A 20,188-nucleotide genomic window follows, 5' to 3' on the forward strand; every position below is an offset into this window, starting at 1 on the left:
ATGGACTGCTTACCTCCAGGATATTTGGGGGGGGGGAGGGGATGGAGGAATTGCAGCTATGGACTCTAACAACAGCTGGTAACTTCCCTCCCATCAGACTACTGGTTCATGAGTTCTGTTCTGGCAGGGAAGTGATCATCCAGCTGTGACTCATAGGTGGCTGCAGAGTTGGAAGGAGAAGGGGTCAAAAAGGTAGCTACATCATGCAGTGGTTTCTAGCCTGCAGCCGGGAAGGTGACTGCACAGTGTGAAGGAGAGGTTTTTATTTTTGCATGACACTGGAGAGCTATACGCAAATCGCTTTTTACACTAGCATTAGTTTTGAGCATCAGCCTCCTTGGAGAGATTGATACCTCGGGCTGGCTTCAACGTCCTTGAATCCCTGTGTTGGGATTGGAGGGAAGGGTGCAGGACCCGGTCCTTGACAATCTCTTAAGGAGAGAGCTCCTGTCCCTTTCCAAGCTGCTTGCATGTGTCCCGTAAAGGGTGTCTCCAAGACTCCAAGACTCCTGTATTCCATTCGTTTATACGTGCACAGTACACTCCCACAGTCACTGCCGTGGAATATGTAAATGACCTGTTGGTATTTTGAAAAAGGATTTTCCCTTTTAACCACTTTGAATATAATTTCTTAAAGCATATTCTCTGTGTCATGTTCTACAGGTGCAAATGGAAGAGTGTGTGAATGTATCTGCATGTGTAAATACATATCAATGTTCCTCTAAGCTGTTTGTTACCGTAATGGATTAAGACTGCAACCACACTCTTTTGTCTAGGACTGTTAAGAAAATTACTTCTGCTATGGGATGTGCATGAGACTGAGGATCAGTACACTTTTAAGTTTGTACAAATGAATATTTGTACAAATGAATGCCTATGTTCTATTATTACATCCCTTAACGACACCTCAATTGTTTCGCTTAACCCTGCATAATATAATCCCTAACTATCTGTAACAAATTGTATTTCCAACATTCAACTCATATTGTAAGCCACACTGAACCCGCAAAAAGGTGGGAAAATGTGGGATACAAATGCAATAAATAAATAAATATGCTTATTCCCTCCGTCTCGCAGCTCCTGAAGTTTTAGCGCAGAAGCCTTACAGTAAAGCTGTGGACTGCTGGTCCATTGGAGTCATTGCCTATATCTTGTAAGTATGACGGTACTTACAAGACCACACGATGGAGCCAGCATGCTGTAGTTTTCATAATATCAGGCAGATGTGCTGGGATCATCTGAAAGTACAGCTTCGGTGTCTCGCTAAAAGTCTTTGAACTGCTGTTCAAGGTCACAGCACCTGGTTTGACTGCTGTAATGGAAGAGGGAGTGTGGTATGTGCCAAGTACTGGGGCATCTCTCCAGAGTTCTGCACCTCCTGCCAAGGCCTCTGGCATTTTGCCAGCACATTGCCTTTCGCAGCAGATCTTCAGTGTGGCTGTATTTTGGGTGGTGCCATGAAGTTGTTGGGTACTGAGAGGAGGGTGAGACAGAGACGATGAACTCACTGATGTACACTGGTGTGCTTTGTTTGAAAAAAGAAATGTTAATAAAGGGGTTGCTATTCAGAAGAATTTTCTGAGTAATTCAGGTGATACCAGGACAGATCTGGGGTTTTTGGTGGCGTCTGTCCCCCCCCCTCCCCCCCCCCCCCCCCCCCCCCGGGGTGCATTCTTACCTGCTGGGAGCAGCCGCACGGCTGTCGGATCCGCTGATTCCCTGCTCCCTGGAACAGGAAGTAACCAGAGGGCGCAGGGAACCAGCGGAGCCGACAGCCGCATGGATGCTTTCTGCACCCCTCCAGCGGCGTGCACCGGAGGCAGACCGCCCCCACCGCCCTGCCTTCGGTACGCCACTGGCACTGACTATCAATACTATTTAATTAACCTTAACCTGATAACTTTTCCAGCTAGGGCTGTCCTAGTGTTTACTGGATAAGTGTCATTGAGAGGCTGATGCACAGCTTCTGCTGCAAAATTAATGAGAAAATATACTGCAGCTATGCAGTAATCGGTGAGCATGCGAGTTACTGCTGTGGTAAAAATATCAGCAGTAATCCACAGCGCATTGCAAAATGACACTCTTCCTGTCAGTTCATGAGCAATGATTGGCTCACATACTGCCAGGTAGGGTTACATTTAAAAACCTGGTGGTGTAGCACCCTCCCCCCTTCCCAAACTGATGCACTTGATGGCATCTACCGCACCCTGACCCAACCATCCCTCCTTCCCCCACCTATAAAAAAGCCCTAGTGTCCAGTGACACCTCCAACACCAATCTTTAGCAAAAACATGTGTAGTACTGTAAACATGGTGGTTTTGCTCTGGTGCTGCCCTATCTCCTGACCTGGGATGTTAAAATTCGGTGAGGAAGGCTCCTCCCAAGCCACTCTGTCACATCTGTACTTTTGCACACCATCTTCTGAATGTGCGTCTCCTGTCCACGCACCTGTCTTCCACTTCTGCTGCTGCTCTTTCCCATCGCCACGTTTTGCGTCTTAAACTCTTTCTCTTCTCTCCAGGTTGTGTGGCTATCCTCCCTTCTACGATGAAAATGACGCCAAATTGTTTGAGCAGATCCTGAAGGCAGAGTATGAGTTTGACTCCCCGTACTGGGACGACATCTCAGAGTCAGGTAATTGACCAGGAAAGCTCCCCGGAGAGATTGAGGCTGCCGCAAGAAACCTTTACGAATACTCACCTGTGGGCCAAGCATGATTGGGAAGTGTGGTGTGATTATCGGGGTGTTTGCTCAAGAATAATCGCCCATAAACTTTATAAGCAGACTCGGTGGGAACAGAGTTTCCATAGGGGTAATGCAGAATTTCTGTGTTTAATTGGGTAGCTGTCCTGGGTGTACTTTGTCGCTCATCTGCTACTGATGTTTAAGACTTCTGAGTAACAGAAATAGATGATTTTCTACACAAGAACTTCAGATTTCTTTTTCTACACGTCTAATGTACTAAGAGGCGTATTTTCAAAGCACTTAGACTTATAAAGTTTCATGGTAACCTGTGGAATTTTGTAAGTCTAGGTGCTTTGAAAATGAGCCCCTAAGTATTCTATCCAATTTTCTGCTAACGGAGAAAATGCTTAGTAAATGAAGCCCTTTATTTTTAATTCCTCTTTGCCTTCATTGCCCTTCCAGCACTTTCCTCACTTCACCGAAAAGGACTAAAGGTGATATGTAGGCGATAACCTTATCGCAGACTGATCTGCACAAATAAATTATATCAGAAGACGCGACTTAATGCTGCTCTGGGAGTGTTCAATTGTTGTGGAAAAGGAGGATGAATCTTGTGTGATACAGCTCCTCGCTCGTGATGTGCAGGTTTTGATTTAATTCATGTATTTATAACCCATTTTCAAAGAGAATCATCCATACTCTGTGAAGAACAGCAAAATAATACAGTACAAACTGAATAAACCAAGCGAGCAAAATAAATTAGCAAACAATATCATGCAAAATAAACACAGGCCTAACATTTATGCAGACCTCTGAGGCCGTTGGGAGTCTTCGGGGCATCCCAGAGCCTGTGAGAGCAAGCTCTGTTTTGCTGGAGGTCCATGGCTGTGGTTCACCTGTCCGTCTGTCCACCCACACCAACCAGCCTTGTTTTCCTTCAGCTAAGGGCCTTGTTGCCCAGGACCTGCCACACGCCCTCCATTCTCAAGTACTTGCTGCAAATGCCGAATGATTCTGGGACCTGAACAGGGCCAGCCCAGCCATTGGGCAGGACTAGGCAGTCAGCTATGGCAGCAGCTTTGGGGGGAGGGAGGGGGATGGCAAATAGCAGTTCCAGGCAAGGCAAAACAATAGTCAGCCCCACAAAGAAGCATCAAGAGTTCTTGCTAGCAGCAGGGAGGGTGGACAGTTCTCCAGTAGCTCATTTATTCTAGGAGGGATGGTGTTGGGATGATTGCGCTTGTTGAGGTGTCCAAGGAGCCTAAAAGTTAATTTGAGTGTGGGGGTGTGAGTGCAGGACTGGAGATTTGCCCAGGGTGCCTTGTACTGGCCCTGAACTGAAATTTGTAGTGGGAAAAGTAAAAGGAATCCACAGCCTGTTCTAGTATCTCTGCCATCAAGCTCTAGAAAGAAGAGGTTCTTGAGGTCAGGACCAGGCACCACAGACCTGATTTGGAAAGGGTCTTCTCTAGTCGACGTCTATGAGAAAACTGTTTGATAACTTGTCTTGTGCTGAAGCTGCATTGTCCCTAATACTATATTTGATCATTGCAATAAAATTTTTAATTTTCTTCATCTGGAGTGATGGAGTAGAGTTATTCAGGAGAACGAGAGGCAGACGGGGCAATGAAGAGGAATTGAGAGGTCACTGGTACTTGGGAACTGGAGCTGTTGAGGTGCAACAACCATGTGGGAGGGTCAGGATGAGCTGCTGAGAAGAAATGGGTTTGGTTTTGAAAAGTTTCTCTTGTTGACGACTTCATCACTCTTTCATCCCCAGCCAAGGACTTTATCCAACACTTAATGGAGAAAGATCCCAATAAACGGTACACGTGTGACCAGGCCCTTCAGCATCCATGGTAAGAGGAAAAGATCGGACATCAAAATGACAACTGTGGGAAGAACACTTAGGATTCTAGCATGCGTTAACCAATTAACATGCATTAATGCACAGCATTGAGCTTTATTTTGAGTTAAGTGTGCTGCGCAGTTATTTAACAGGACAAATTGAGAATAATGGGGCTTGCATTATTTAACATGCATTAAATGGCCTTTATGCACATTAAATATTTATTTGTTGGGATTTATTATCTGCCTTTATAAAGAGATTCACCCAAGGCGGTGTACAGCAGGTACAGTTTAATATAAAACTTACAGTTTTGTTAATAGCATAACAATAGCAAAATGACCAACTGTAAACATAAAAGTAAGGTTGGAAAAGATTCAATCCTAGTAATAGGAGTAACATGAAACAGTGTGAGAAATCTAAACGTTTAACAGCACTGTAGAACAATCACATAACATAAAGCCGCTTAGTTTTTAGGCAGGGTATATGTTTTAAAAAAATGATGATAAATAAATAATAAATGTCAGCATAATACAAGCTGAGGAAGGATTATTACCATCAGTATATAAGCTGAAGAAGGATTATTGGTCCCCTCTTTCACAGCAATGGTTTACAGCGGGGCAGCCTCGGAACTTTCCATCTCTATCAGCTAAGTGCTTACTAGCTTTGTAGATGGTTTGGGGGTTTATAGCAAGGGCTATATTTTTTGCAATAGGGGTTATCCGTTCAGTCAGCTACCTATAACCGGGCTGGGTTTAGTCTGGTTTAGTTTGGTGGTTGGTGTCTCTCACCAGGTGATAGTCAAGGAGGAAAAGTTTTTTTCAATTCACTCGTTTTTCTCATGTACTATGAGTTTTTACGTTTCATGTTTTTTTTTCTCTTTTACTCCTTGTCGGAACCAGTGATAGTAATGGACTCCTGAGTTGATAGGGATTGTTTCAATCCATCTGTATTTTCCCTACGAGGAGCTTTGAGGTTCTAATTTAAATAATTGATAACTTTAGATTTCCAAGTTGGAATCTACACCACATTATTGGGAGACACCCGCAAACTAACTCTTTATGTTCAAACTTCCCAGTAGGTTGGAATGTTTATCTATTCGGTTTGATTTTCCCTGTTTTGAGATGGAGTTTTTCCATAAATAGAATGAAAGAAGATTCAAATAACATAGATACGATACGATACGATGTTAGCGTAATACCAATGAAACACCTAATAAGAAGGCATCGCAACATTCGGATACCAGATGTGATACTAATGCTGTTCCTACAATACAATGAAACATCTTAAACTATGCGTCAGTGTGTATTGATCAGTTAGTGTGTGTTAGCAAAAATTGAGACCCTTTTGCAAAAGAGTTGCCGCGTGGCAACCCGGAACTACTGCTGGCCGAAATGCGACCACCGGCGGTGGTTCCAGCTCGGTGACGCCATTTCTGGTGCACTGGAAAATATTTTTGGAATTTTTTTTACTACGGTGCTAACCTAGCAGGCTTACCACGGGAGCCCTTACCACCACCTCAGTGGGGTGCTGGTAAGCGCCCCCCGCCGCATGATTATTTTTGGGGGGAGGCTTATTAGCTGCTGCAGTGAAAAGGCCCTGGCGCACCAGGAAAAATGTCCCCTGCTGCTACTGCAGGGCCGTTTTTTACCGCAGCTTGGTAAAAGGACCCCAAAGCTTTTTTTAAGTTGGTGCCTAACAGCAGATTTTAGTGTCCCCCAGTAGAGCAGGTAGGGGATTATTGTGTAAGTTGTTTCTCTGTGTGAAACAGCATGTGGAGGGTAATTTATTTATTATATTTATTTAATACATTCATACCCCACATTTTCCCACTAGTTGTAGGCTCAATATGGCTTACATAGAACCGTAGGGAAGACTACAGTACAGAAAAGTACAATTAAACAATGTAAGAGTAAGGTAATAGACAACTAGGTATCATTTAAACAAGTAAGGTAGCAAAAGATAATACAAAGTTACATGTTAATAAGGTCGATGAATCTTGCTGAAAACCAGAAATGGGTGGGTTAGGTTGTTTCAGGAAAGTAAGCCTTCTTGAACAGGATGGTCTTCAATAATTTTCTAAAATTTAGATAGTTCTGGGTTGATTTTACGGATTTGGGTAAGGCATTCCATAGTTGTGTGCCTATGTAGGAGAAGTTGGAGGCGTAGGTAGATTTATATTTAAGGCCATTACAATCAGGGTAATGTAAATTTAGGTAGGATCGGGTAAAACTGGAACTGTGTCTGGGTGTCACCAGACGCCTGGTAGGGGCCTAAATCTATAAAGAAAAGTTGGTGCCCACTTTCTTGTACAGAATAATAGTTTGACAGGTAATACATGTGTGTGTGAAAATTTAGGCTGAACCACTTACGCCAGCCATAGAGATAATGTAACCGTGGGCGCTTAAATACGCGCACATTCTTACAGCATAGCATTTAGGCAGAAATTTACTGTATGTACACATGCACATACATACGAAGGGAACCCTCCCCCCCACCTCAACAAAAAAAGGGGGTCCACGCACCTTCCACAGGGAAAGAGCAAGAACCACACAGCAAGGTGGAAGTGGGACTTTACCAAGTAACCGAGGCAGACCACGGGTAAAAAAAAAAAAAAGGTTCACGCTAGCAGGAGCGCTCATCCTAAAGTGATTTCATCACTACAGGAGTATGTTGTTCTAAGTGTTTATTCAACTCTGTGGAGTTATTGATTTGAAGGATTTGACCCCTGAAGAAGGCTCTCCAGCCAAAACACGGGCCAGTTTTGGGCCCTTTTTATTGGGTCAGATTTACCACTGGCAAATAAACTTTTGAATACCTTTTTTTTTTTTTTTTTTACCCGTGGTCTGCCTTGGTTATTTGGTACAGTCCCCACTTCCACCTTGCTGTGTGGTTCTCCCATGCACATACATGCCAGAGTCCCAGAGGCTCCTGGCCATTTGAAATCGCCTGTCTGGGGCTAACCACATAGTACCACTGAAATGCCCAGTTAGCACCCAAGCTGAAACCCGCTACTTTGGGGGGAGTTCCAGGGGCGGAGTCAGCTCTTAACCAGTTAAGTTTAACTGCATAAATAGGACCGTATAAAATGCAGTCCTAACTTTATAACTGGCTAATTCTATATTTTGGCTGGATCCATTAAATCTAGAAATTCAATTTTGGAACTCAGACAGCCTGGCATTAAATTTCTGGGTATAATGCCAGCAGGGGTCAGCAAAACGCTAACCGCTGCCAGATTCTATATATGGCGCTTCAGAAATACACGTGGAACACAGTTTCAACTAAGCGTATTCTATAAGATTTAGGCGTGGGTTATAGAATACGCTTAGTTGATATCATAGCGCCTAACTCTACACACACCCGTTTATACCAACGAAAACCTGGGGTAAATCCTGGCGCGTAGATTTGAGGGCACTGGCCCATATTCTATAACAACGCACGTAAATTTTGGAATGCCCATTTTCCCCGCCTATAACTGCGCTCCTTTTGAACTGTGCGCATTCATTTTGAACTGCGCGCTTTGGAATTTAGGCGCAGTTCATTACAGAGTGCGCTTAGTGAGTTGTGCACATAAATTGTAATTATTGTCAATTAGTGCTCATTGCTTAAGTGCTGTTAAGCCAATTAAGTTACGCGCCTAGTTATAGAATGCACCTGGATTTCGGCATGGATCTCTAGGCATGCTATATAGAATCCCCCCTTATGTGATAAATGTTGCCTTCCGGTTCCAGGAATTGGCCCCATGTGCCTGGGGGGAAGGTTATACACAATAAAGATTTAGCATTTGTAATTTACATATTGACTTCTCCAGTACACAGACTGCTTTAGCAATTCTGTGACTATTGCAGTGAATCCCAGGTATATATGTTGCTGTACAGTTAATGCTAGTGTGCGTTGCATTGTATGTACCTATTCGCTACGGTTTGTGATGTATTTGTCTTGACTTTTGCCTCGTTACATTTTGTCTCAGGATTGCTGGAGACACAGCCCTAGACAAGAACATCCATGAATCTGTCAGTGAGCAGATGAAGAAAAATTTCGCTAAAAGCAAATGGAAAGTGAGTCTGCCAAGGGATCCAGTTGTACCTCTTCATGAATATAATTCCTTCCCTCATTCCCCCCCCAGGCCTTTTGAATCTCCTGCCCCTGCACACCAGCGTGGCAGCTAGGCAGACCTAGTCCATGTTTAGGAAATAGGGGCAGATATTTAACCTGAGACCACCTACAAGTTTCCAAGTCAGCCTCCTCCTTTTTAGCTTCACTGCCTAGAAGGAAGCTGGCATTGTAAAATCATCACGTCTGTCTCTGTGTATCCCTCCCTAATAGCTTTTGAACTATTTGTTCATCCACTTTTCCTAGTTCATATGCCCTTGATGTCCTGTCAGCACTTACAAGTCCCTTCCTCTCTTTATTTCCTGGGGGGAAACAGGCCACTTCAGCTTATTTGAATTCTCAGGGGAGATCAGAGCACATTGTGATGTCATCAAGCATTTTGAAAGCTACCCTACCATTGGTTGGTAAAGGTTGAAAGCTATCCTTTCATTGGTTGGAAAAGGTAACTACATACACATTTATGTACCAGAAAAGGAAATGAGATGGCATTAAGGAGCCCTTTTTACTAAGCCGCGTAGGCGTCTACGTGGGTCAGTTTTGAGTTACTGCCCAGCTACCGCATGGCCCTTATGGTAATTTTATTTTTGACATGCGTCCGCTATGTGTGCTGGAAATTGGCGTTTTACACGCTTAAACCATTACTGCCTGGTTACTGCGTTTGACCTTACCGCTAGGTCAATGGCTGGTGGTAAGGTCTCGGACCCAAAATAGACACACGGCAATTTTCATTTTGCCGTATGTCCATTTTCGGCAAAAATTTTAAAAAGGCATTTTTTTTTTTTTTACAGGTGCGCTGAAAAATGATTCTGCGAGCGGCCAAACCACACGTCTACACTACCGCAGGCCATTTTTTCAGCGTGCCTTTGTAAAAGAGCCTCTAAGTGTTCACATATCTCCTTTGGGATTTTTAGCATTGGTCTCAGCATTCTGGGGTTTGTAGTCTCACTATCTCTATGTAAAAAGAATATAAAAGCTATAAAATATAGACTGGCCCAAAATTACCCCAGCAATCTAGGGTCTAGTTGCCATGTATGAAGGACATTGGACTAGTGGAAGAATTCCATGTAATGGCAGTTTATTTGTAAAATATATAAGGAACCCAAAGAAAATGTCATTGGGGGTGGGGGGAGGGTTTGCATTACTTTACAGGAGAGGAGCTGGGAATATAGTCCCTTGCCATGGGGACACTTAGAACGAGGGATCATCCTGTTACTTATTTATATAGTGGTGGTAAAGAAGCTTACAATTTAGTAAGGAGAGAATATCAAGGAGTAATGCAGGCACAGTTTTAGGGTCTTGAAAGGGGGTGGAGATGTATAAAACATTTAAAAGCTAGGGTGAATCCCCGGTTGTTTGTCCACCTCTTCCCTCCCCCACCCCCCTTCCAATCTCTGTCTTTTTGTCACCTGTGTGTTTTATTATTATTATTTTTTTTTTTTTTTTAATGTTGAATTTGGTATCCATATATTGTACTTTAATTTTTAAGTAGTTCAGATTGTACCTGCTCCTGACCTTGTAGGGCATTAGGTTTATAAGTCACTTTAATTGGAAGCGTTCTAGGCTTGCATTAATGAAAACTGTAGGATTTGAAATACCAGTGCTGACTGCTCTTCTCTTTGCTTATGGCTGGGACTTCTGATGTCCTCTCTCAACAGTTTATGTTGTTCTTATCATAACGCATCCTTCCTCTCCTGCAGCAAGCTTTCAATGCCACAGCTGTGGTACGACATATGAGGAAACTGCAACTTGGGACAAGCCAAGAAGGCCCTGGGCAGACAACCCCCACTAGCCCATGTCATGGTCCCCTTCTGGTGCCTGGGGACAATCATGGTGAGAGAAAATCCCCAGCATTGCCCTTTCTTTCTCAATAGGTTTTTTGGTGCTATTTAATGCCATGCATATTGCACTCATTCCATATTATTCACTCTCAGAAAATTGTTTCACTACCTTCCTGTGTGTGACTCTCTCTCCATTACTTATTAGAAATCAGAACATTCTGTTGATTAGTGAACATGTATGTTCAGGAAACCTAAGTGATTATAAACAGGTTGAACCTGAGTATAAAGAAATTTAATCCGGGTTATCCCTGACATACTCGGCTCCACAGTAAGTCCAGCCTGCTGGTGATAATCTCTGGGACTGATTTCAGGAATGAAGCTTCTCTCTGTGCAGCCCTCTGTGCTTTGTCTGCCAGGGACTGACCCCAAAATCCCAGCTAAAACGGAGCTGAAATGCATCCTGAACAGTCCAGGGTGTTATTGGATAATGATTGAACTCCATTGCCCTGGGTGATGTTCTATCGTTGATTCATAACTGTAGTCATACGTCAAATACTGCTAGATTATGTAGATAGCATCCCTCCCCCCCCCAAAAAAAAAAAAAAAAAATTAAGGTCTGGCTACATGACTGGTGTAAGCTGTCAGAAACCCTGCTTTGGGGGTGGGGGGTGGAGGGGATGTTTCGTAGTCTGGACAGCACCATCTGACTTCCCTCAGCTTGCTCCAGGAAGTAAGAGATGTTCCAATGATGTCTTGTAGTATAAAAGGATGGATCCAATTCAGTGAGCAAATTCAGATGCCTAAAAAAGACCTAGGTTTCTTGACCAAAATTCAGCTATAGAGGGAAAAGTTAAGGAAAAGGAGCCAAAGATTTTCCAGACTGCTACACATAAAACAGGGTCAGGCATCATTTTGCCACAGTTTCAGTCTGGGCTCAGACTGTATTCCCTCAGCTGCAAATCTTTTCATAGGCTTAGACCCGGCCTTCTATTTTCTCACACACCAAAAAATATCTCTGAGATGCTGTTAAAAGCATAATATTCAATTAATCTTTTTGGTTGTTTTATTATTTATTATTATTTTTAACATTTATTTTGTTCTCCTCAGGTTCTCACAAAGACAGCTGTCAGGACTGTTGCTCCCGGAAATCTCCGGAAAAGACAAACAACTCATTGGCTGCTTATTGCTGCCATCACTCAAACCGGGTCTGAGGCCTGCCAAAGTGCTCATAACCATCAATGACACAGGAAGGACCAGGCCATCGCGTTGGGTATGGATACTACCGTGCTCTTTAAGGCGAGCAAACCTTCAAGGAAGGGCAGGCCAAATCTAAAGACTGCTGGGGGGAGGGAAGGAAAGATCGGGGTGGGAGGGAACTCTGGGAAATCTGATGGTGGAAGCGATGAGCTGGACAATGAGGCCTACATCTGGAAACCAGGCCTGTTTCTACACCTGTGCTAGAAACAGACCCTTGGGATAGAAGCAAGACAAGTTGAAAGCAGTTTAAAGATGGAGAATGGGCCATTGTTTGTGTTTCCTTGTGATACTGTTGCCTGATGATTGTCTAATGTGTAGGGAAAGGTGTTTTTATTATAACTGTACTAGTGAAGATTCAGGGGTTTCAGGGATCTTGCTGCTGTTTTATTCTGACTACCTAATAGAGAAGGAACTATGAAAGTTGGTCGATGCTTGCAGTGAGCAAAGAGTTTTACAGAAAACACACATACATGCACACACCCCTAAGTGCAAGTTTCTTGTTAATTTTGAGGCCTAGTAGCACTTGCAGGGCATCAGAGCTTAGGGTCCTTCTGAGAAGTTAAGCACCCACCTAAGTGTCATGCCACTGTCTAAATCAGGTCTCTTCAGTGCTCTTGAAAATTTCCATCTGACATGTTTGCGTGAGGATTCCAGGTTCTAGGATGGTATAAGGGTCCTACCTGAGTTTGGAACTAAATAACTTACTTGAAATGTGGCTTCCTACAGAGACGAGGAAGTGAACAAATTCAAAACATTCCTTGGGAGAAGCTGAAGTCTCAGCTCAGCAGTGCGCTTGCTGTCAAGTGTTTTGTTTCAGGAGCTGGGAAACTACAGTGGAGACGCAAGGCCTCCCTGACTATTGCTTCCCTTTTAATTCAGCTTTCCATGATGCAATCTCAGGAAATGAAAGTCCTTGCAGCATGGAAAAACTTTATTTTGCACAACATTAAAACAGAATTAACATTGTGAATGCTGGAGGCCAGTGATGCATTGTTTGACCACTAGGGGGTGGTGGTTTCAGGGGAAGGTGGAAAGGGTAAGGAGGATGTGGTCAGTCATCTTGATACCCAGCACAGAAACAACTATGTAGATCTGGAAAAATACAGCACCCACGCCCCCCGCACCACACACGCACACGCGCACGCCATGGTGAAAGGAGGTTAGCAGAGTGAAAGAATACAGGGAAAGAGATTGGAATTTAAAACGGAACAAGGTAATGACATGAGAAACCAAAGAAGAATGACAGAAAGATGGTATTGAAGAACAGAGAGAGTAAACTAAACAGTTTTCAAAGTCCTATTTACTAAGCATAAAATGAGAAAATTCCTTTTAGTAAATAGGCCCCTTAATTTGTAACGTACTTCTGTATCATTGTCCAATATCCAAGGGTTCTATCAAAAGGAGTATACAGAGAGATCAGAAAAGGGCTAAGCTGTTTGATATGCACCTGAAACAAATCTCTGGGATTAATATATATGTTTTATCCTTCTCTAGCCCGTAGGATAAGTAGATACTGATTTTTCTATTCCTCTATCCAACAAAGTCTATTATCTGTAGTTCCAGGTTCTGCATTCTCAAGCAGTTCTAGATGTCTCATCTAAACATTAACTTTCAGAAGATAACAGGCTCTGGATTCAGAGTTTAAAAATAAACATGGGCTCCAGAGTGATATGGCCAGTAGAAGTAATCTGCAGAACCTACTGCAAAGACACTTGGATGTTGTGTAGAAAATCTAGGATCCTTCATGCCAGTGGCATTCACTCCCAGTCCTTGTGGGCCTCCTACAGGTCAGGTTTTCAGGCTATCCCTAATGAAATGTGCATGAGAGAGATCTTTGTACAATTGAGGTAGTAGGTATGCAACTTCTCTGTTGCATATTCGTTAACAAACATCAAGTAACTACTTCACTATGTATAAAAAAAATGAATATAGTTCTTTATTGAAAACTTTCCACTTTAAAATAATCAAATTATTTTAGTTCTCACATATATTACCTGACTAATATTAACCTATCACACCAACCCATTCACATCATTAATACTCTAAAACGTGTGGGTACATGCATCTTTACTTATAAAACCTACATTTCTTTCAATATCTTTTTCTGAGAAAAGTGTTCATTTATCTAGTTCATATGTTGTTGCTTTACTCAGTTCTTAACAATAACACCAGAACACTTCCATCAATAAGTGTCCATCTCATTTCAAGGTGTATATATCCATGTCCACTTATCTCCAAGATTCTTATTGTGATATTTGTACTTCCCATATGTATTTCCAAACGTTGGTATTCAAATCTTATAAACTGCATATTAAAAATTATATATATATATATATATATATATATTTTAAACATTTTTTTGCATACTTGTTAGGGATAACCTGAAAATCTGACCCATTGGCAGCTCTCAAAGACTAGGAACAAATACCAAAGGCTTTATGTTGATGAGCCAAATGGGTTCTACGTGGACTGCCTGGAACCTATATTTCCAGAGAGCAGAATGTCTGCTGACCTTTGATTAGATAGCTGTTTTTCCATTCTTCCTTCTTCTCTTCTATCCACTGGGAGGCCGGCTGGATGTGAGCTATCCTGTATACATAGCTTCTTAGCCTGATGATTCCTACTCTTAACAGCTTTTTCAGGTAATAACATTTGAGTCTAACATGGAGGCTTCTAAAGTCAGTGTTTTCCATACTGAAATGTTGTATACAGAGTGCGCTAGGTTTGTCTGGTTAAACTCGGAAAGCAAACCCAGGTTTTAGTGGTGTATATGGGAACTTATATCCCATCTACATTTCAGCTGACCTTCAAAACAACACCCATTTTGCTTCCCTTTTCTGCAAAGTACAGTGAGTATTGACTAAACAGCATTAGTGGTTTAACTTGGGATTTAAAGTATGTTAAAGCAAAAGCCCAGGCTTTATGAGGTTTTCATGTTGTTAAACATGGTTGAGGGTACGACTCCTGAGGAAGCAAATAGAGAAACGGAGGCTCTCTGTTGAGCATTCCCGTCTGCATATGCCACAACTCAGATAAGTGTAAAAGTGTAAAAAAAAACGTGATGATTAAATGAAAAACAATTTATACAGTATATCTTTAAAATTACAAGGAGGTTTTTTAGACTGATGACGACTCTGCACCTTATCCTAAGTAGAGTGGTCAATCACTGGCAAAGGAAAGGAAGCAGTCTGCAAATAGAAATAGTGCGAGAGCACTGTGCAGAATTTCTGAAGTCTTTCCCTCCGTTAGAAAGTGAAAGTTTCCAAAGAGAGTATAACTTGCATTCCAGAGTACTATTTGTTAAAATACACATGAAATTTCAAATGTGGAATTTAATTTAAATGGGGGAGGGAAGGGCTTGGAAAAGGGACAGGTATGAAAGCTGAGGCACACCTAACACATTGACGTGTTACTGATTTGTTTTCCACAGTAAAAACCTGCATTAATCATATCTCTGTGATAGAAATCATGATGGTGGCAGTTTGCCACTGCCTGCCAGGTACACCCCTCCCCCGTTTACTTCAAACCATTATGGCATGTTTCTCCATTACTGCGTGCTAAAGGTGAAGCATTAGCACGGTTTAGTAAATATAAATATAAAACCAGGAGGCAGATCATATAAAAAGGTAGTCTTTAATGAAGTGAAAATGTTCCCAGGTCAATACACATCTGTGCCCAACATGGCCGTGTTTCGCCAACAAATACTGGCTGCACCAGGGGCAGCATGAACTAATAATATTAAGTACAAACATAAATATAAAATCATGGATGTCAGTATTTTTACATGTCTTGTTTTTTATTCATGTGTTTGAGAAAACAGCTTTTAATGATTTGTATATTTATGCATATATTTATGTTTTTAGTTAATACTGGCTGTTTGCGCTGGCTCTGAGCCTTCCCTCTGCACATTCTTGGTTCTGCGAACAGGAAGTTGTGCCAGAGGGGAAGGCTCGAGGTCGACACGAGTATCTGGTATGAGTTGCCGCTCTCTGCTGTTGGGAGAGGAAGTTAAGACACTGGGTTGGCAGGAGTCTTCAGCTGGCGGGGCTTGGGGATCCCTGTAAGCCACAAACCAGTTGTGCTTCTCGTGGGTGGGCCTAATCTCAAAGTGAGTGGGCCTAGGTCCACCTGTGGCTGTGTCACTGCCATGTAGAATAGGATCTTTCAACATCAGACACCAAAATGTTGTTTGATTTTCTTGCACATGGCACCTTCTCTCTAGGATACTACAATCCAGTTGAGTTTTGAGAGGGATAATGCTAAAGCAATTTGAATTAGTGCAGGGTGTGCAAATCTGTGCCTCTAGTGGGCCAAATATACATTCAACATCAGAATAAAAGGAATATTCAGCCAGCTATGTTTGTAGTATCTTGGAACGGTAATAAGAGTATGAAAAGCAAGGTAGCGATCGTTCCCTGCTCCTTTCCTTTGTGAGTCCATGTCATGTCTTGGAAGGAAATAAATCACCATTAGACCGCTTGAATAGTGAGGTAATTATGTGTTTATACCAATTTCAGTCTTACTCGGACCTCAGTATGGGTGCTACGGCGGTTAGTTCAAATGCCGCCTGCAGCCTTCCCAATATCGTCACTGGCTCTTTTGAAGATTTTATAGTTTTTATAGTTTTTAAATGGATCAACTCCTAATTACTGAAATTTTAAATAGAATATTTATTTATTTAGAACATTTATATCCCACAGATTCCCACCATGGCAGGCTCTATGTGGCTAACAACATTAGGAAATGAACATCAAACTAATTTGACAGAGAATAAGGTACATCTTAGGTGGGGGCAAACAACAGGGGGGTACAAAAAAAAAACAAATATGAAAGTGCGAAACCTTTTAAGAGAGAAACTTCACTGGCTCCCACTCAAGGAACGCATTGAGTTCAAGATCTGCACGACCATACACAAAATTATTCATGCAGATGCCCCGCTATACATGCTAAACCTAGTGGACCTACCTCCTAGAAACGCCAAAAGATCAGTCCGCACATTCCTCAACTTGCACTTCCCCAGCTGTAAAGGAATTAAATACAAGCAGGCATACGCCACGTGCTTCTCGTACAGGAGCACACAGCTATGGAACGCACTACCCACAGCCCTGAAAACCATGGATGATCTAAGTAACTTTTGCAAATCTTTGAAGACTCATCTCTTCAACAAAGCCTACAAAGAGAACCCTTAACGACACAAAATCACCACACCAACCCTCCCAGATACCAAAATACACCTTTGACACTACCCTATCTATCACCTTCTTCTCTAATTCCTCATCCAATCTCTGCTTATCACTGATTGTATCTAAGATCCTGTCATGACTATGTCATAACAACACTCTGTAAGCCACATTGAGCCTGCAAATAGGTGGGATAATGTGGGTTACAAATGCAATAAATAATAATAATAAGTAACAGAGGAGTATGTTCTACCACATAGATAAGTCTTAAGGGACTTCTTGAACAGAATAATAGTTATAATATAATAATAGTTATGTATCCTTAAAGCTATTGTTATTCTATTTAAATTTCCGTGATTAGGAGTTGAGCCATTGAAAAACTATAAAAAATATATAAAATGTTCAAAAGGGCCAGTGACGATATTGGGAAGGCTGCAGGCGGCATTTGAACTGACTGACTGCCGTAGCACTCATACTGAGGTCCGATTATACCAATTTCAGTCTTAAAACACATAACTACCTCACTATTCAAGTAGGCTAATGGTGATTTATTTAGTGGCACATACACTGCTTGTAAAATACACACTTAATCCATTTTAACTGTTGGACTATGTCTTGGAAGGAGACATTTATCAATAAAATTGAAATCCTTGGCTGGGATATCACCTATCCTGCCTCTCTATGTAATGCAGTACGGGTTGTTGCCAGATAGCTGTGTTCCATTCTGTTTCTTTTGTGTTATTTTTCTCAAATCAAGGCTGCTAAGGGTAGGAAGTAGACTAGACAAATCATCTTTTGGTGCCTGAATATTTCATAGAGATGGTATTTTGCAACATCGTCTTGCTCTTGTGATGTGTGGTGTATGTCACGCTCTTTGATCAGAGAGAAGCCATCCCATAGTATAACGTGATCATCAAAGATGTAATTCACATTCAAAATAAAATATAAAATAATGATATGAATCATTTAAAATCATATTTCATGACTATTAGAAATCTAACTGAATATCTTTAACTGAGTCAGATATTATGATACAGACTAAATGGATGACCTAGTGTATCTGGCCCCCCTGTCCTTGAACAGTGCTTTCCAAGCCTGTCCTGATGACCCCACAACCAATTGGATTTTCACGATAAATTTGCATACATTGGAGACCCAGTATATGCGAATTTTTAGTTTTCATATCTCTAAGGTACCCTTTTTCAAAAGTGACCCAGAACAGTGTGCAACATCAAAACAAAAAATACAAACACAATTGCAATGAATAAATAATAATTAAAAAAAAACAATAAAAACATAATAGTATAACAAAAAATATATATTTAATTCTAGTGTTTCAACATTTTTTATTGATGACAGTGCAACTTAAACACAATTACAAAGATGAGAATTTATATAATTCTAAATTACAGTAAAACATTAACATTTTAAAAAATCTTCACAAATCTTAATCACTACATAGAAAAAAATAATAAACTTACAGGCTCTTTTTACTAAGCTGTTAAGCACTAATGTATGCTTAATGCAGCAAAAATGACCCAATGTAGGATGCACTAAAGTGTTCTACATTAGTTTTGCTATCTGCATACGCTGAGCGTGCTATATTTATTTATTTTTGTATTTTTTTTTTAGAAGGGGTGTGTAGGGGTAGAGAAATGGGCCTGGATGTGCTTACAGTGCATTCGTAACATGGGAGCCCTTAGTGCCTCCTAAGCAGGAGGCGGGAAGTGCTCCTGCAGTAGTAATTTAAGATGACCACGCACCAGTGGCGTAGCTACGGGGGCCTGGGCCCTCCAAAATGTCCTCTGGGCCCCTTGTTTTGCTGGCGAGGGTTCCCAACCCCCACCAGCTGAAGTCTTGTCCAGCGCTGCTCTCCTACGCTGCTGCGTTGCCTGCCCTGCTCTATCTTCCCCCCCTCACGTCCTGCACGCTCCTTTTAGTGAAATTGAGCATGCTTAGTTTCACTAAAAGGAGCATGGAGGACGTGAGGGGGACGAGAGAGCAGGGCAGGCAACGTGGCGGCGCTGAAGACCAGTGCTGGAGAAAACTTTAGCTGGTGGGGGTTGGGGACCTCCGCCAGCCAAGGTATTTGCTGCAGCAGTAGGTGGGGAGGGGCAGGGCAGCAGGGGCAGGGGAAGAGGCGGCGGTGGGGCAGCAGACCAAAATGTGCCCCCCCACCTCGGGCTCTGGCCCCCTCCCACCGCGAGATCTGGCTACACCCCTGCCCTGCACTAATGCAACAAATAGAAAAAGCCCTTTTTGATGGAAGGAATCATAAGCCTATTTACTAGCGCAATCTATTAAAAGGGCCCCTTAAGCAGTGCTTACCATATCTCCATACACAATAAACAAGGCCCCTAGATTTCTCTCAGGCATATTCATTGTGGATATCCTGAAAACACAACTGGCTGTGGAGATCCCAGGACAGGTTTGGCAAGCCTCGTTCTAGAATGAGGCTGAGTGATGCCTCACTGAAGTTCTGCTGTTAACTTTTAGTGAATCATGAAGTTGACTCAAAGGTATAGTAGAATTAGAAAAGGTACAGAGAAGGGCAACTAAAATGATAAAGGGGATGGGACTATTTCCCAATGAGGAAAGGCTAAAGTGGCTACAGCTCTTCAGCTTGGAGAAGAGACAGCTGAGGGTAGATATGATGGAGGTTATATAAAATGAGTAGAGTGGAACGAGTAGACGTGAATTGCTTGTTTACTCTTTCCAAAAATACTAGGCCTAGGGGGCACACAAGAAGATACAAAGTAGTAAATTTAAAACGAATCGGAGAAAATATTTCTTCACTCAATGTGTAATTAAACTTTGGAATTCATTACTGAAGAATGTAGTAAAAGCAATTAGCTTAGTGGTGTTTTAAAAAATGTTTGGATAGCTTTCTAAAAGAAAAGTCCATAAACCAATATTAAAATGTCTTGGGGAAAATCCACTGCTTTTTTCTAGGATAAGCAGCATAAAATGTATTGTATTGTTTTGGTATCTTGCCAGGTACTTGTGACCTGGATTGGCCACTGTTGGAAACAGGCTGCTGGGCTTGATGGACTGGTCTGTCCCAGTACACTTCCTGGGGGAGTGTAGTCAAAAATCTCTGGTGACACCAGAGTAAGGCTTGGAACACACTGAGAAAGGCAATTAGAGCACCAAAATGAGGCCTGGAATGCCCAAAACAGCCAGCCTGAGGTTTTGAACACTCATTGGTTGAATTGTGAATACCCCTCAATAAAACCTTGGACGTTGTTTCCAAGAAGAAGACAGGAGGATGTTGGGGTTGGGAGGAAACGGGGTACAGGAATTTGGATGGGCTATTGAAGGAAGTACCT

General features: G+C 42.1%; 1 protein-coding gene across 2 annotated transcripts in view; it reads left to right on the plus strand.

Annotated features, from left to right (window-relative positions):
• The window catches only part of CAMK1 (calcium/calmodulin dependent protein kinase I), a 182,669-nt gene that overhangs the window by 98,830 nt on the left and 63,651 nt on the right, over positions 1 to 20,188 (plus strand). The window contains exons 7-12 of one of the 2 annotated variants that reach the window (XR_003942642.1): positions 1,078 to 1,153; positions 2,522 to 2,634; positions 4,466 to 4,544; positions 8,502 to 8,589; positions 10,342 to 10,474; positions 11,530 to 11,692. Coding sequence is in view for 1 of the 2 variants with exons in the window: in XM_030208175.1 (XP_030064035.1) it covers positions 1,078 to 1,153; positions 2,522 to 2,634; positions 4,466 to 4,544; positions 8,502 to 8,589; positions 10,342 to 10,474; positions 11,530 to 11,633 (593 nt within the window). In the remaining variant the exon portion in view is untranslated. Of the gene's footprint in view, positions 1 to 1,077; positions 1,154 to 2,521; positions 2,635 to 4,465; positions 4,545 to 8,501; positions 8,590 to 10,341; positions 10,475 to 11,529; positions 16,542 to 20,188 lie in introns of those variants that run through there. The other variant, XM_030208175.1, reaches the window with a different exon arrangement.

This window comes from Microcaecilia unicolor, chromosome 6 (genome assembly GCF_901765095.1).
Source record: "Microcaecilia unicolor chromosome 6, aMicUni1.1, whole genome shotgun sequence".
Classification (NCBI taxonomy): domain Eukaryota; kingdom Metazoa; phylum Chordata; class Amphibia; order Gymnophiona; family Siphonopidae; genus Microcaecilia; species Microcaecilia unicolor.